Raw genomic sequence first — 18128 nt, 5'->3', positions numbered from 1 at the left:
CCATTAATTCTAACACCACGGTGGAACATGAAAACCATTATACCCGCCACTGTTCAAATTCTGACAAAATGTGTACATACCAAAATTGGTTCTTTTCCCACCCGCTATTTTATTCAGCATGGACGATTTATAAGAACGATGTACCCCTATCACTCAGCCGAAAGACACATCCAAATTACAGGCGTACTGTATCAAAGTAAAAAGATCCGCGGCAAATGGCGTAACCCGGGCCCTTAGGGGAACCGAGTGACTATAATTATACCCTAGAGAAAGCAGTTTCAAAATAATTCTCGTAATGTGTTGAGTCTTGTTTTTGGACTCACTCCTCCGTCACACACACGCAGGTTATATGAAGCAAATTGTTTGGAAGTTGCCATGCCCCGTGGGGTTGTCCAGAAACGCACACAAACCGCCGTTAAAACAATCCCTGTTAATCCTCGTGGAAGCGTTTTACACTGACATCTAAATGATCCAATTTCAACGTCTGTTGTCGTAAGGGGTTGTCATTTTAACTGTCCAATTTGCATTTTCCAATTTGACGCGGCAGCTGCGCTATGCAAGAGTGATTCCTGTTATCCAATCATTTAATCAAATATGCGCGGGAAAATCTTTCCAATTCATGCGGAAAACAAGTCGACGTCAGTTAAAGTTTATGTTCATCTTAGCTTTTTTTCTGTTTACTCAAACCCTTTTGTTTGTTTTGTTTTGTATTGACGTCTTTCTTTTTCTTTTGAGAAGATGAAGCCATTAAATTCAATTCATTTAATCAAATAATATGCGCGGGAAAATCTTTCCATTTCATGTGGAAAACAGATGGACAACAGTTAAAATTTATGTTCATCACAGCTTTTTTCTTTTTATTGGATTTTTTGTTTGTTTGCGTGTTTGTTTTGTTTGGTTTCTTTTGAGAACATATGAAGCCATTCAACTCAGTTATTTGAATCAAATAATATGCGCGGGAAAATCTTTCAATTTCATGCGAACAATAGCTAGACGTCAGTTAAAATTTATGTTCATCACAGCTTTTTACTTTCTCGTAACCCTTTTTTGTTGTTGTAATGTTGTTTTTTCTTTTTCCTTTGAGAACATGAAGCCATTCAATTCAATTCTATCTATCGAAATTAGATCCAAAAAGAGTAATTCGAATGCTCGCACGCAGTAAAAACATTCAAACATTAAAATCGTTCAGCTCAGCTCAGCTCTTTACGTTGTGTTTTGCCGAAAACACTTCATAGAGGTTAACTGAAAAATCTATTTTATGTTTCATAGATATTTTTTGTAGGTGCGATGCAGTGGCGTGGTGTTGTGTCAAATTCTATTCTAGATTCTCACAACTGTCTTTTTGTAATTTGCTGTTCTTTTCTGCGGACATGTTTCCCATACATCCATAATGGTCCATGTTGCATCTCACTCTATGGACAATATCATCACAAATGTAATATATAACCGACATTTTCCGTGGGCTATTTTACTTTTCCCACGGTTCATTACCATTCTACCCATATCAAACTGAAGCTTAAAGAAATAGCTTTGCAAAATGATTTGAATAATCTGCACGGCTGGGGAAAACTTGTGCCGTTATCCATAACAAGGTATTACTAAGTGGTCGACAATTTTGACAGCAGTGGTTGGTAAAAGTACAAGCGGCTTTAAAAAAAAAAACAAAAAAAGAAAAAAAAAAATGTATAAAATGAATCTGTTAGATTACCTGTATTGTAAGCTCACATTGTTGTAATATTTTATGTACAAACAGTCAAATGAAGGAAGATGACTCTATTAATGTGTTGTGATTTTCAAGACCGCCCGTACAAAATGGTGGCCAGTGTTGTCAACAAAATATAACACAATAGAAATCTTTCAAACTATGGATTAATTATTCATTCTCCTTATTCTTTTTCTTCCTTTTTTACAGGTATCAACATCCCCCTAATGTGCCAGTTTTCCACGGTTCGACTGGTATCCAGCGGTCTCTACGAAAACTCACTCACTTTCATATTCACGCGAGAAGCAAAAGAAATAAACGAGTGTTCCGTGTATTAGGCAGTCGCAGTCGACAGGTAAGGGTCAATTTCACATTAAGAGGCTTCAGCATAACATATTGTTTAAACATTTTCTGCTAAGCGAAATGACCAAGATACCAGTAACAATTTGTGGTATGGTGTTTTTGCTGGTAACCTTATTTCGGTAAGCATAATTATTTAGGACTGTTTTTTGTGTGTGCTTAAGCAGTTATGAAATTGGGTCCAGTTGATAAGTTGATACAACATAAACCATTAGTTGATACAACAGAAAACAATGACATAGCTCGTAATTTTGAAATTTCTATTGTTGATAAACAAACTGCTCTGGGCACAATTTCATAGAGCTGCTAAGCATAAAAATGTGCCTAGCTTGAGATTTCTTCCATGATTAAGACAGGGTTACCAACAAATTTGTCCAATTGTTGCATATTTCTTGTTGCTGGTATTCAGCTGTTGTTTGCTTATCCTGCAAATCACGTGGAAATTTGGTTCGTAATCCTATTTTCTAAGGAAGAAATTTATGCTAAGCAGCTCTATGAAATTGGGCCCTGGTAGGCATGGACACCTGAATGTCAGCATATTATTCAATTGTGTTCAAACAGATATTCCAACAAAATTCAACGTTGTAAAGTTTACATTAAAAAAATATTTCCAATGATTGGTGGCTTCGTTTCCAACAAATTCAGCACAATTATTGAATGTTTGTGTGACACTGTTTAAAACTTTGGTCATCTGTTTTTGTTTTGCATTAATGGCTTTCCATAGTTTTTAAACCTCGGTTGGCAAAACCTCGGGCTGTGACGTTGCGAAAGAAAGTCTATATAGTAACTGCAAGAAGTTTGTTTGAAATAAGTTTGCTGCTATATTTTAAAATTTAGATTAAAATCAAAACGCCCACACAGCGAGACAGACTCAAAAATAGCCAGAAATATTGATGAAACTGTTTTCGCTTACAGGGACGGGTTGTATTTATAGAAAAAACAGTGTGTTTTCAATACAGAATAACCCGTCTTTCTTACTTTGAAAAGCAAAGGCATGACATTCACCGAATTGGATTATTTCTCTGTAAATGAGTAAAGTTATTCTTTCTGATCAAATTATTTTGAAGTTTGGAAAACCAATCAACCAGTGAATATTCGTATACATTAATTTCTATAGGCCCAGCGGGCAGATATGGCATACAAGAATTCTTACGAGCCAATCTATTAGGTTAGTCTCTCTGAATCAATTGTTACGCGCGAATTGTCCGCTCTAAAGATGAAATTACCCCATGACGTACATACAAAATCTTCAAATAATTGCAGCTGTGAGACATCGCGTTTGTTTTTCCGCATCCGTTCTTCTCACGCGGTGCCAAGTCCCAAATCGGCGCCGATGATAGTGCGGTTTTCACGGGGGGATACGATGGTGATATTCCCCTATTCCCAATGATGTACCATGCTGTTATTTCAGCCATTACACTCCCTATTATTCCCTCAACAAGAGAAACTTAACTCAATTATAAACTTGTCATTTATTGTTATTCGCGTCCTTCCTTCTCCTTTGGAGCTTGGGAGTTCTTCTCAATAGAAACCGTGATATTCCCAGATGGGAAATATGGGTTTCTTGACATAATCAATAATTATAAGAACAAGTAAAGAAAGGGTCGCATATGTGAACCTGAAACATAAGTAAACTATAGTTTCTGATTACTTTTATACTTGCTCTGATATTTTAGTCAATAACAGGGCAATAATTATGATTCACAGGAGGGGGCCTATTATTACCACACTATTGAATGGTAAATATTTGTCTTTTTTCCTCTGTAGCTGTTTGAAATTCCGACAGTATTGTGTGTCGAGTACCAAATGCAGACATCAGAAGGACATCGAATTTGAATTATTTCAAGACATGAATCATGAATTTAAGAATACGGTTGTACATTGCTTTTGAAAGTTCCGGTGGCAAGTTTTATGTCTGAACCAGTTTGGGACCATCGCTCATCAGTGTTTACACTCTATTTGTACATAAATATAATAAACAGTTGTATGTACTCTTATTATTTATGTAAATTTCAGTAAAAGTATTTAAACCCATCTTCCTTCGACTATTTTGTCTTATCTGAAGAAAGGTGTTGACAAATTATAAAACTATTTTTATTTGTGGCGTGAAGATAAATTTTCAATTGAAATAAACTGGTAACTGGTGAACGATTTGTTACGCATTAATTAGTTGAACGGGCTGGGCTGCTTTCTCTACGATGACTGCTTCAGTTTGCTCAAATTTACGGTTAAACTTACATCTGTTGTTTCTGTGTTCGAGGTGTTGTGGAAAAAAAAACCCATCGTTAATAAATAACAGTGTATTATTTTAAAAACTATTTTATCGTATTACATGCTGCAGGCTGGTCTAATTATAGGTAATTGTATAACTCTGATAGTCGAAATTCATTCCATTTTTCAGACCTGCTAAAAAACCTCAAATGTATTCGTCTATGTTAAACTCTATCAAATGTTTCATAGAAGTCTTAGAAAAACAAAACCTTGTCTTGTCATTTTGTCTGAGTGAACAGATCTTTATGTGTTCCCTTGTGACAATGGGAAGGCATGTTTCGAAGACATTCAGTCAATATTTGCGATTGAGGATTTTGACAAGTTGAGTTTCAGATTACTCAATAGATTGACATGCAGCTGTATCCTGAGCACCTAAACATCAAGCTGATCAAATTGATTTGAATAAACACATTTCAAAAACGCTTGAAGGTTTTTTTCTTTATTTTTCATTTTCTTTCTTGAATTTCGAACGTCTTTAGCATAAAAGTACTTTGACTGAATCGGACATGTGTTTCCCGCCCGAAGCTAAATATTACAAAGTCATTGTTGGATGTACTGCAGCAATCAACCTTTTGAGATTCCGTGGGTTCTTCACGATAGACCGTAATCACGGTGTGGCCATCTTGATTTTACTCCATTCCAACTCATTGTAACCAAACCGAGGCTGGACGAAATAATAGTCTGGTGCCACGAGCAATGAATTTTGGCATTAATTACTGTTATTGGAAACAGGGAACATGACCACAATGGTGACAGCGTGATAAGGGTCTATAGCTGGAATGTATTAGAATGAGCCCTCAAGTTGATAAAGCTGTTAATGTTATAAAACAAACAACAATACAGGCATAAAATAGATGCATTTGTTCACCATAATCTAAATTCTTGAAGTTTAATAGAGGTGTTGGTTATGTGCAAGATACAGTTTCTATTATAAATGCTTATATTGTTTTATGTATTAAAAGAGAGAGTATTTCCCCCGTCACCTTGCGCACAGAAGGTACAATAATGATACACCAAAGCCCTTTTCACACGACAACAATTTAGCAGGGGTCTTTTGCTTAATTTAAGCATGGTTGTGAAATTTCACCTCGTGTGAAATGACACAGTGTTTGAATTATCCAAGGTCACTAGTGAAATATCAAATTCGCCGTTCTTAGTCCTTTCATACAAGATGCGTTTGGTACAATTTCGCAACCATGCTAAACTTAAGCAAGGGACCTTGTTTAATTGCTGTCGTGTGAAAAGGCCCTTATGAAACTGAATAATGTAGCATTGATTTGCATTGTGTATCCCGTAGCACATTCAAATGTCAATAAAAACATCGTGAAATTAATCAGTCTATTCGAGAGTGTACTATTTTTAAACATCAGTATGTTACAACAACAATTGTAGAGTTGATGACATTTTATGACACCAAAATAACATAGCGTGGTTATTGCAGACTACTATAAGTAATTGGATTTTGAAGAAAATTTAAATTTTCAATGGATTTTCTTTATGATTTTGTCATAACGTACAACGATGTGTTGAAGTGTGTAATCGTTAAACATCATTTTGAAAGAACCCCCCCCCAAACCCCCCCCCCCAAAAAACAAAAAAAAACAAAAAACAAAACAAAAACCCCAAAACAAAAACAAAAACACATTGGACTAAATTATCCCGCGTGTGTATAACATGCCATTTTGTAGTTGAAATTGGAGACAGTGTAGGCCTATTCGGCCACGTCCCCCGCGATACCCCCTCTCACAAACAGCCTAAAATAATAAAAGATAAAAGACACTGCTAGGGTCGAAACGTCAGGTCATTACTTTTGTTTTGCAGAAATTGATGGAAAGAAGGTATTTGTGAATGCATGGTTCAACGTTACCACCAGGATTACTGTTTCTCTCTCAAACAGCATGGCAGAGGCCTACACGGCCATTTACAATATGTTAATAAAAAATATCAGTGTGTTTTTAATCATAATTAGTATTATTTTTATTGATGCCAAAACAGAATGAGCAGATAAAACAATAAAGATAACAACAACAGCAAGTCGAATATTGTTCTGTTGAATCTCATGATCTTAACGTCAAAGACACTGGACACTGTTAGTAATTGTCAAAGATCAATCTCCTCACTTGGTGTATCTTAACATATGCATACAATAATAAACCTGTGAAAATTTGAGCTCAATCGGTCATCGAAGTTGCGAGATAATAATGGTAGAAAAAACACCCTTGTCACACAAAGTTGTGTGCTTTCAGACGCTTGATATCGAGACCTCAAATTCTGAATGTGAGGTCTCGAAATCAAATTCGTGGAAAATTTTTCCTTTCTCGAAAAAAATACGTAACTTCAGAGGGAGCCGTTTCTCACAATGTTTTATACCATCAACCTCTCCCCATTACTCGTTACCTAGTAAGGTTTTATATTTATAATTATTTTGAGTAATTACCAATAGTGTCCACTGCCTTTAAAACGAAGCTGTCGTTTCATTGTAGATAATATAGTAGCCAACAATGAACTTGTTAAAAAAAGTAATATTGTAAAAAAAAAAAAAATAAGCAAGTTTGTTATGCATTTTTTTAAGTGAATAAGTGTCGCCACAACCAGTTTGAACCCGTTCGTCGTTTCACGTACGTTAACTATACGGAAGCGTATATCACCGCCACACGAATAATAAAAACCTAAAAATCTCAACTGTACATCGTACACAGTAAGTATGAATTTATCTTGTACGTAAAATTGTATTAAGTTATTGTGTACGTACACGATAAGACGTTTTTTGTTCTCTTTTCATCTATGTGGCACAGCAAAACGCTTCCGTACGTAACACACATGCAAAAAATATTATTTGTATAAGTTGGCCCCAATCAAGTTGAGTAGAGTGATGCCCCATTGTGGCAGTGACGACCAAGGATATCCTTGGTCGTTTACTCATCCAATCTTAGCTTGTCTGATCGTTTCGATAACAAAATAGAATGAATGATGATTATTGCAATCATCAAACATTGTACAATCCAAACAAATACTAAGGTTGAGTGTATACAATATTACGAGGCCAGCGAAGAGTAGGAGGTAATACATCCCGACTTCGTAAGGGGATTAATCCGTCTTCGTATTCATGAAAAACCCATCTTGTTATTCTGTGTGTATTCTCAGTGTATACACAAAATGTCTTTCAAAGCTTATGTTATTACGGGTAGGCCTATATATGGCATAGAGGTAGATCTAATTCTACCTCCATGTATATGGTAACCAGATCTTTTCCAATAATGAGCATGTGGGTAGGTCTATACCATGCCAGATATGAGGCAGATGGTATCCACTAATGTTTCTTTAACACATTATTTTTCTCTCGCGAGTAACCCCCCCCCAAAAAAAAAAAAAAAAAATAAAAAAAAAAAAAAAAAAAAAAAAAAAAAAAAAATTAAATAAAAAATCAAGTGAGTCTAAAGAATTCATGAGAATCCAAGCACACGATAAAGACACCATTTTGGGGTAGGCCTACACCCCATGCCTTTTTACTGTTTACCGTTTATCTGAGAATAATAAAAATATCACAGAACTACGCCTGCCATCTACGGCCTTTTCAAAAATCACCTTGCTCAGCGTTTTTTCTTCTTCAAAATAACTGAAGAAGCATCAGCCAAAACCAAAGCCGAAAATCGAATCAGTGCCCAAAATACTTACAAGTTGTGTAAGTCAATTAAACTGATGGACTAATCTGACTCATAAACCAAACCAAGCCAGCCGTTGCTTTAAAGAGTTTGTAGAGGCCTACGTTTGTTAATATTACTGGAACCCTGTCTGATCCGATCCTATAGGCCTACCCCGCTGTAAAACCTGTGAACATTCCTTCATTTCAAAAAGAGGTTAGCGATTATGAGACATTATGGAGGTTTAGCGAGCAAAAACGTGAACGTGAACGTCAAAACACTGTGTTGTCTCTAGGTGACGTCACCACCTTGGGGCTTATTGCATGCTCACGTATGACGTCTGCCGGTACGCACCTGACGTGAAAAATGGTTACTTCACGTGCTAAAAACGTGAGATTTTAACAACAGAGTTTTCTAACGTTTACGTTAACGGTTTTGCTCACGTAACGTGCAGCTAGCTAAACCTCCCTATTGCCAACAATCCAGGGTGTTAATGTTCACACTCTCAGTAAGAATTATCTGCAATTGAAATACACAATCTGATAAACGTAACTGTTACTAACGTTTCATATCAGGTTCAAATTTTGGGGGTTAAAAAAGTGATATCCTTTTTTCGTAACCGCAGTACTTCATTATACTATCCGAAGCCCAAGTTGTACTCTCTTAAAGCAAAAGTGGAAAGTTACTAGTTTTCCCCCCGCCATATCACTCTTGCAAAGAGCCATTTGGCGGACATCTCTGTTTACAGTGAAATACGGGTATTTTCAACTCGATTTAGAGTGAAGTTCCTTCAAATTTCACTCAAACAGGGTGATTCAGATTGACTTTCACTCTTAAAAGAGCGAAACTGACACCACTCAGACAAGTGAGTGAAATGTTCACTCTTCTACGTTAAGAGAGCTCAGTAGGTTTGTATTGCCAATAATTTCCAGAGTCATTACCAATCGTTTATATACAGACCCTTTAAAGGGAAGGTACACGTTTGGTACTGGTCAAAGACCAGTCTTTTCACTTGGTGTATCCCAACATAAGTCTAAAGTAACAAAGCATGTGAAAATTTGAGTTAAATTGGTCATCGAAGTTGCGAGAAAATGATAAGAGAAAAAAAAACACCCTTGTTGGACGAATTTGTGTGCTTTCAGATAGGAATCTAGAAGTATTTTATTATTTTAGTGAGAAATTACCTCTTTCTCAAAATCTATGCTACTTCAGAGGGAGCCGTTCCTCACAATGTTTTATACTATCAACAGCTCTCCAAGGCTCGTTACCAAGTCAGTTTTTAAGTTAATATTTGTTTTGAGTAATTACCAAACGTGTACCTTCCCTTTAAAGAGGAAATGTATACTTGTTGATTTGGGTACTTGATTGCTAGCCTCCTAAGGCCTATGATTAGGGCAGGTGCATTCAATTTTCGTTAACATTGAACACTTTGCGTGAGCCGTTTTTGGTAATGGTACAAGCAAGTCTTTGACAAACGATATCCTTATGGTGGGCACATTTTGATGACTTCTGATACACGAATAAAACGTTCTCTTATAGCACGGGCGTGTGTTGATTTAAAATAAATTTCAGACGACGCTCGTACGATTGTGGCAATTTGATCTTTGTTTCTCTTCCATTATGAAGACTGTCGGGGTATAGAAATAATATTGCAATCATCACGGGGCCATCTTGACCCAGAATAATCACGTTACAGTATCAACCCACATTGGGGCACAAATTTGTGTACCCTTATTGGAGAAGTATCTTTACTGCTTGTATGGTTACAGCTGAAGTGTCCCGAACGAACCTTCAAGTTCCGTTAGTCAATCATTTTCAATTCCCTACAGTGTGTACGGCAATAGGAATGGTCTCTTTACATCATTGTGCTCCCTGTTGCTTCACCTGTATCGTACTTGAGTGGTGTGTACTATATGCATCAGTTGTGTTATAAATACACCTTGGTTATTCATCTGCAACAGTTTCCAACCAGGGGAGTGTGGAGGTTTCCCCCTCAATCCCATGGCTGCCACCCGGTATAAACCGTCTTGTAACAATACAGACAATGTGGAAATGCCGAACTATCTGCCGTCCTGCCCACACTAGAATACGGAAAAGATAATACTGCCAAACGCTATTTTGCAGAGAACTTTGTACAAGCAGCAGCTGTATCAGCCGAGAAGGGGTTGAGATGCAATCGATTATTCAAATGAAATGCCGTCAAAATGTACATTCAACTTCTAGCAATCCTGAACCAATATAAGAACAGTGGGAGGATCTGTGATGAACACATGCACGGGAATAAACCGGGGAATAACTCTTACTCTCGGCCCAACTGGCAGTTTCATATTAATTTAAGGTCAAGGTTCAAATAATCCTGCTTCTCTTTCTTCCACCAATTTAGGCATTAAGCCACTATCAACTTGCGAGAGAGTCCTGTGTTGATTAAATTAATATGTTGTGTAAAACGAGTGTGGCTCGTTAAAGTGAGAGTTATATCTCTATCACTTTAGACGCACTGGACAGTACACTATTGGTTACTACTCAAATCATGGGTTCCTTCGCGCTCAAAGCAAATGTTTAGCACGCAAATTTACTTGATAAAGATCAATGATGGGGAGCTGTTGATAGTATACAACTGTGTAGGAAATGGCTTTCTCTGAAGTAACGTTACTTTTGAGAAAGAGGTAAATTTTCACTAAATGTGAATTTGAAAAAGACTTCAGGCCTAGAGTCTTTTCTAGGAGAAAGCACACAGATTTGTGCAACAAGGTTTTTATTTCTTTCATTATTCTCTTGCAACTTCGATGACCAAATGAGTCCAAATTCTTTACATTTTTTTATGTTATACATTATGTTGGGATACACTAAGTGAGAATGCTTTTGACATTACCATATGTGTCCAGTGCCTTTAAAGTGAGAGAGACATCTCCCTGAAGTTATAAACGCCTAAGTTGAAAAGAACTGATGAAGCAACTCCACTTGTCTCCCTCAATGTTCCACTACAAATCTACGCCCCTCCTTGCATCATTGCACATCACAGTATGCAAGGTCATTCGCCTTTTGAATGGTCTTAATGGACCCCCACTTCTGTCTTGGTTTTAAATATTCATTTGGAATACATCGTGCACGACGGTTGCCAAGCGTGGAACAAAAATCAATAGAAACATTGTGAATGCTCTATACCGACTAGTGGGTTTAACAGATCAGTGTTGTCATCCGTCTGTAAACACGGTACAAAAAAGCAAAGTCGCAAATTAGGCCAAGCTGTTCTTCGTTTTTAAGTCAAATCTTAAGCCTGTTTTTAGAGAAAAAAATATAAAAGAAATGCCAGTGTCACCACCATCAGCAGCTTCGGACAATCATGGGAAATCTAGGCCGAGCACTTGCGCATCAAGTAACTCACGGGAAACGTGGATGACAGCAAGAGGTTCGAACCGCATGGGCAAGGGAATTCTCGTATTTACAGGTAAGGGAATACTTTAGTAGAAGCTTGTAAAATAGTTCCTGTATGCAAAGTTAGCTACAATCCAATAACTATCCCTATGGGAGGACTTGAGTGGGCACAATTTGAGTGAACACTTGAGTCGAGAGTTTCATTCCCCCAAAACCTGAGACCTAATTATCAAAGAATTGGCTGTTTCATGTAAAACAGGGCGGGTTGGTTAGTAACAGCCCTATCCATAGAGCAGGATTGACTGATGTCTGGCAACTTTACAAAACTATTAATTTTTTGACATCACGGGAAGCGCTCTTGACAACACTAGGACAGTGAATCCTTTTACAGTTATTTTCAATTAGGCTGAATTTCGAGACTAAATTAATTACTATCATCTTTTTTTCCCCTTCAATTTACAAATCATCTGTGAATATTCCGTTATTTCCGGCAAGTTTGAGGGAAAACACTAACACGAGATTTTCCCCTGTAGACCTACTTTGTGTGCCACTCTTAATAATGAACCACAAGTAAAACTGGTAACTCTAAAGCCACTTTGTGCCAGAGCATGGTCAGGGCAAGTACAAATTGTCTAGAGCGGGGACCTCAACATGAATTTGTATCTAACTAATATGCATCCACAGTAAACAGTACCAGTACAGACATTCATATGTACCATCCCCCCTATAATCACACACGGGAGTACAGCTGCCTCCAGAAAACGCTGGGCATCTTATTCAAGAGGAGCCAACATCTCCTTGACTCCCTCTACGGCACAACTTACCGAGATTTAATCACCAAAATCTTAAGTATCACACGAGAGGTAGAAACCCAATCGTGTCTCAGAGATAACAAAGTGACTTTTGCGTCATCTCTGTGTCTCTTAGTGTGTTCGGCGTGTTAATCAATAAAGATCACAGGGGTAGGAGGTAGATTTTCCTTTCTGTCTTGAAGAATTAACAATTATAAGACGAGGCGACCTCTCTATGCCTAGAGATACAGTCGATACCCACTTGATAATAAATTGAAGTTTGTGTATTGACTACAGAAGACTGTCAGGAGGAGTGACCTTAAAATAAGAAGTTTACAATGCCGCAAACCCTATAGATTATACAGACTAGTAAAACCTATACGGAAGCATTATTGCCTCTACATGAATAAGTGTACGTACACGATCAATTTGGACTTAACGTGTACGTACATAATATAACAGATATTTTGTATTCATGTGGCAGCAATAAAACTTCCGTAAAATAAAAATCGTATTTCTGTTAAAAAAACTCTTTTTGTTGTTGGTGTGTTTGTTGTTTCGTTTGTTTGGGTGTGCTTTTGTTGTTTTCGTCTGTTTGTTGTGCTTAAAAAAAATGTATTTGTAACGATTTTTTTTTCAAACCGCGTCCGTCGACCTATTCATTGGTTCACTGGCAAGAATACTTGATCCAGTTCCAATGTCATTTACAACTTGCAAAGGATGGACAAAAAAACATATCAGTCTTCAGAAATTGAATAATAAAAACCCCATACCTGAACTGAACCCTATCTCATAATGTTAAAAAAAAAGGGAAACATCTTGCCGAAGCAGGAGAACGTTTAAGACTCTTAATATAATCACAGTCATGAGTTCATTCCTACGACACTCCGGTAACTCCCAACTAATTACTCAGCCAGTACACTTGAGCACGATCTCCTTTTCTCTTTACTTCTATAGAAATATCTGATAAAACTCCAAAGCAAACATTTCCCTTTGAAATTAGCAGTTGGTATAGTCTCTACATAGAGCGGAATACCGGCCTAATTAAAACACTTTAAGTACAACACGATCACAAAGTTGATTGGTTTAACCTTCAATAGTTTGATAGGCGTCTTGAAGAGAAGACTATACAGGATTATTTCTGATCCGGGCTCACCCTACTTTTATATACAACGGTAAAACATTGGATTATTTTCGTGTATCAGCATAACCCAGATTCCATCATAAATCATGGGTCTCAATAGCTCTATGTTTTTTTTATTATGTCAAAGGCGTAATGTCTGCTTCTAAATGTCGAAATGAATAGAGTTTTAAAGCCATTATACACTTTCGGTACAGGAAAAAAAAAGTTCACAGATTTACAAATAATTTACAGGGTTTACAGAAGGTAATGGCGAAAGACTTCTCTTGAAATATTGTTCCATGAAATGCTTGACTTTTTGAGAAAACATTAAAACAATATCAATTCTCGATAGCGAGAATTACGGATTTGTTTTAAACACATGTCATGACACAGCGAAACGCGCGGAAACAAGAGTGGGGTTTCCCGTTATTTTCTCCCGACTCCGATGTCCGATTGAGCCTAAATTTCCACAGGATTGTTATATTATATGTAAGTTGTGATACACGAAGTGTGGGGCTTGAACAATACTGTTTACCGAAAGTGTCTAATGGCTTTAAACCATTTCAAATCAAATCAAATCAAGTCAAATCAAAATGAGGACGGTGCTGTTGTCGTCGACGTCGTCATTGTTGTGGTGACTGTTGTTGTTAATATTGTTGTTACTTCTGTTGTTGTTTTTGCTGTTGTTGTTGTTGTTTTGTTGTTGTTATTGTTGTTGTTGTTGTTGTTGTTGTTGTTGTTGTTGTTGTTGTGGTTGTGGTTGTGGTTGTTAATGTCGTTGTTGTTGTTGTTAATGTCGTATGTATAACGTCTCTGGCTTTCTCTTGTTGTCCACTTGCATATTCTGTATTATTAATTTTGTTTCCGGTTTATAACAATATTTTTGCAAACCACAGGTCCAGATGGTCGCAAAAATCAGGACGTGAAGATATCCGAAGACAACAGATACATTGGCATCGGTGAAGTATCTGCTGAGAAATCCAGCGAGTTGATTTACCTTTACCGGCCAGCTACTGGAGCTCCTTTCCACCGGGCCAAGGCTGATATTCCCGGCTCCATCGGGTGGGGGTTACCCCGGAAGGGAGATCCTAGAACCTGGCCCGTACACATGAATATATGCTCAGAAGAGGTAAGTGCACAAATCCTTGAAAAATTCTCGTTGTCAATTATAATGTTTTTTTTTAAACTAAACCTATATACATGTACCCCATACGTTAATTTAGTAATGGCCTCTTTTCAATAAGAAAAAAATCAACATTAGTGTTGTATAGGAAAAATCATGTGGGCCCCTACTATTGTGATTGTCTCAAACTAAACCTAAATTGATACAATACACTACACGTATACGTTCATTTGTAGCCTCTCTTCAATAAGAAAATTTCAACAATCGTTGTGGGAATAACAGTGCATTGTGTGACTGTCTCCTTACAAAACGTAACCTAAGTAGATACAGCATTACTCTATACGTTAATTTGAAATGGCATCTGTCCAATAAGACAAAGAGGAAAACAAGCTCCGGTCACACTGATCAAGTTTTTAAAGACACTTGGACACTTTTGGGAATTGTCAAAGGCCAGTAATCACGCTTGGAGTATCCCAACATAATTTATGCATAAAATAAAAATTCTGTGAAAATAATACTCATTCGTTATCGAAGTTGACAAGAGAATAGTGGGGGGGGGGGGGGGGGGTCGCTGGTGGGGTTGTGAGATGGATAAAGAGGGAGGGGTCGATGGGATGCGTTTCCGCTAACACCCGGCCCCCTCCCCCCCCGATGATATGAACATTGTATGTTAAAGTCTTCTTATCTCGTTACTACGCAGGAATTTAAAACAACGAGGAAGAACTCAGAAGGCATATGGAACAATAGGTGATGATGCAGCAGAGGGAATAGACGATCATCAGTGTTGAAAGCAGCTTGAGAAAAACCATCACACGAAACAATTATGGTGAAAGACGTCTAGCTGCCATACAGTGTTTATTCACTCAATCCACTTCAAGGATTTCCAAATCACACACGTGCACTTCACAGCAATTCAACTTCAACCGTACACCTTGGTGACTGCTATCACACACTAGTGGCGCAAGTGGTTTAGAATTCATGATCGGAATTAAGGAGTTTGGCTCATAGATACATCGTGAGAGAAAAAGCTCCTCTGAACTACAGTACAAAGGGAGACTGCGAGTGTCTGAGCCGATGAGCAAAATCAGAACACTGGAATCTTCACAGTTATAAGTATAGTTCTGTGTGTATCATTCTGCTAGTGCTCCATGAACGGCACGGAATTCACAAAGAGTTAGGACTAGTCTTATCTTGAGTTAGGACCAGTTTCTCGTCCTAACTTAGGACTATCCCTGCAATTTGTATATCTCCTAGGACTAGTCCTAAGTTGGACTAGTCCTAACTCTTTGTGAAATCGACCCCTGGACACGTTGGTAATAATAATAAAATTGTCAACGACCAGTTTTCTCACTTGGTGTATTACGTATCCCAACATATGCAAAAAATAACAAATAATAATTATGTGCAAATTTTGACTCATTTAGTTATCGAAGTTGCAAGAGAATAAAGACAGAAAAAACACCCTTGTTGCACAACTAATTTGTGTGCTTTCAGATAATACCTATAAAAGGCTTCGAGTGAGAAATTACCTCTTTCTATTGTTATACTATCATCAGCAGAAACTTTCCTGATCACGGTTCAGTGTGATAATCATTGAAAGTTTTTTTTAGTGTTGTTGGTTATAAGTTTTCGTTTCGGTCAGCAGAGTGATTGCGTCAATATTCAATGATGAAATTAAAGATATTATTGCAGGATTGAAAGGATGTGATTTGAAACCCCTTGTTTGTTTATATGCTGTAAAATATTGTGCTCTCGCTGTTTTCTCGGACCCGTAAAACGGATTAAAGTCATTGGACACTTTCGGTACGGAAAAAAAAAAAAGATTTCACAGATTTACAAATAACTTACAGGGTTTACAGAAGGTAATGGTGAAAGACTTCTCTTGAAATATAATTCAATGAAATGCTTTACTTTTTGAGAGAACATTAAAAACAATATCAATTCTCGATATCGAGAATTACGGATTTATTTTAAACACAAAGTCATGACACGGCGAAACGTGCATAAACAAGGATGGGTTTTCGCGTTATTTTCTCCCGACTCCGATGAGCCTAAATTTTCACAGGTTTGTTATTTTATATAGAAGTTGTGATACACGAAGTGTGGACCTTGGATATAACTGTTTACCGAAAGTGTCCAGTGGCTTTAAGGGCAATATTTCACAGGTTTGTTATTCCATGTAGGCCTACGGTTGATGACACAAAACATGAACTCTATCGGTGACTTTGTCAGCTCCTCCAATCATAATAATATTACACCTTTAACCAAAGGTGGGTCTCTGTAAATAAAGCTCATCTCACTTTTTTAATACGAGACAGTGGGTTTTGGTGCAAAAAAACTTACTTCTAGGATTGCTTATGGTAATAATTTTAGCAAGTAAAATTTCAGGGTTAAAACTGTAATCAATGTTGCTTTCAATAAGAATAATTCACTGATAATTAAAGCAGGCGTAGCTATGTTGCAACTCTCTCTAAACTTGCTCTGACGGGACGACCCAGCGAGTTTTGTTTTTGTTCACTGGCTCCCAAACCGCCCAGGAGTTTAAAATTGTGTTGGAGAAAAAAAGAAGAAAACAAAATCAAAGTCGAAACTGAAGAAAGAATTGCAAAAAGTCCACACATCCTTACTACTCCTATATTCTTGGTTTCACGACGCTCAAGTTGTATTTTGGTCAGTGTTTTATGAGACGATAGTGCACTCTAGCGGCGTGACTATATTAAAGGAGCGTTATGGAGTCAAGACTATCGAATTAGTACATTGTAGTACTTTTTAAAACATAACTGTTTGCCTATTGCAATAGGCCCTACGATTTTTAGATGGCAACCTGGGTCAATTCTTGTCACCCCTACAGTAGGCTATAACTGTGGCAGTGTATGGGCTTTTATGTCAAAAATGCAAGCTACTTCTTGATGTAAATTTCTTATGGAATAAAAATGTTATGTTCCTGCTAAAAAACACACACACAAAAACATGTTAAACCTTATTTAACACGCAACTGTAGTAATAATGTAAATAAATAAGCACACTATGAAAACGGTTGGAGTCTTTCTTTTATTCATGTTTACATACTCCCATGCGAATGCATGTGAACGTTTTATTTTTTTTAAAGCTGGAGTTTGTGTGATTCATTCTAGGTATAGTACCGTAACTGTTTGGAACTCCCTGCCTCGGGGGTGCCCCCCTGAGTTCATTTCACTTTAAATACATTTTTTTCTGCTTGTAGCCCCATACCAAGAGTGGTTTTAAGCCTCTCTTTGGGGCGAACTTTCGGATTTGGTTTATAGGGTCCTGCTATTGTTGTTCTATTTTTCCCTTTTATATTATAAGAATTCCTCCGAGGGCCGGCCCAAGTGGATCGGAACAAACTAAGACCCTCAGGCGGGCCCTCCGTCATCAGGGACAACCTCAGCTTGAAAGAACACGCCATTTCTATGATGATATGCATGGCCGGGAAGAAAAAATACGAAGATACCACAATAAAACACTTTAAAGCTAAAAACCACGGCTATAGCCTATTACATAAAAAGATAATTCCTGCAACCGCACGGTGCAAGAACTTTTACACTAGCCCCCCCCCCCCCCCCACCACCAATCATCAGTGGTCCACCCCCTCTACACTGGGCAGTGGGCCCCTGTCTTTATACAAGGAAGTAAGGCCGTGTCCGAATTGGCGACTTCGGCTACAGCTACGGCTAGATCAGCGCGTCTGTCAGTGTTGAAGAATGGTAGACGCGCGCGCCCT

General features: G+C 37.6%; 2 protein-coding genes across 2 annotated transcripts in view; both read left to right on the top strand.

Annotated features, from left to right (window-relative positions):
* LOC139937275 (corticotropin-releasing factor-binding protein-like) overlaps window positions 1-5908 on the top strand; it is a 38290-nt gene extending 32382 nt beyond the window's left edge. Inside the window, exons 7-8 of the mRNA XM_071932376.1 lie at window positions 1913-2057; window positions 3830-5908. Coding sequence (XP_071788477.1) covers window positions 1913-2040 — 128 coding nt within the window. The 3' untranslated portion in view covers window positions 2041-2057; window positions 3830-5908. The remainder of the gene's footprint in view (window positions 1-1912; window positions 2058-3829) is intronic.
* A 5191-nt stretch (window positions 5909-11099) lies between these two features.
* Window positions 11100-15834, top strand: LOC139937492 (uncharacterized). The gene is made up of 3 exons (XM_071932646.1): window positions 11100-11422; window positions 14160-14392; window positions 15087-15834. Exons 1-3 carry the CDS (start codon window positions 11281-11283, stop codon window positions 15135-15137), a joined length of 426 nt encoding a protein of 141 aa, XP_071788747.1. The 5' UTR covers window positions 11100-11280; the 3' UTR covers window positions 15138-15834.
* Window positions 15835-18128: the final 2294 nt, after the last annotated feature.

This window comes from Asterias amurensis, chromosome 5 (genome assembly GCF_032118995.1).
Source record: "Asterias amurensis chromosome 5, ASM3211899v1".
NCBI classification, from domain to species: domain Eukaryota; kingdom Metazoa; phylum Echinodermata; class Asteroidea; order Forcipulatida; family Asteriidae; genus Asterias; species Asterias amurensis.
This window is presented reverse-complemented; position numbering and strand designations above follow the sequence as displayed.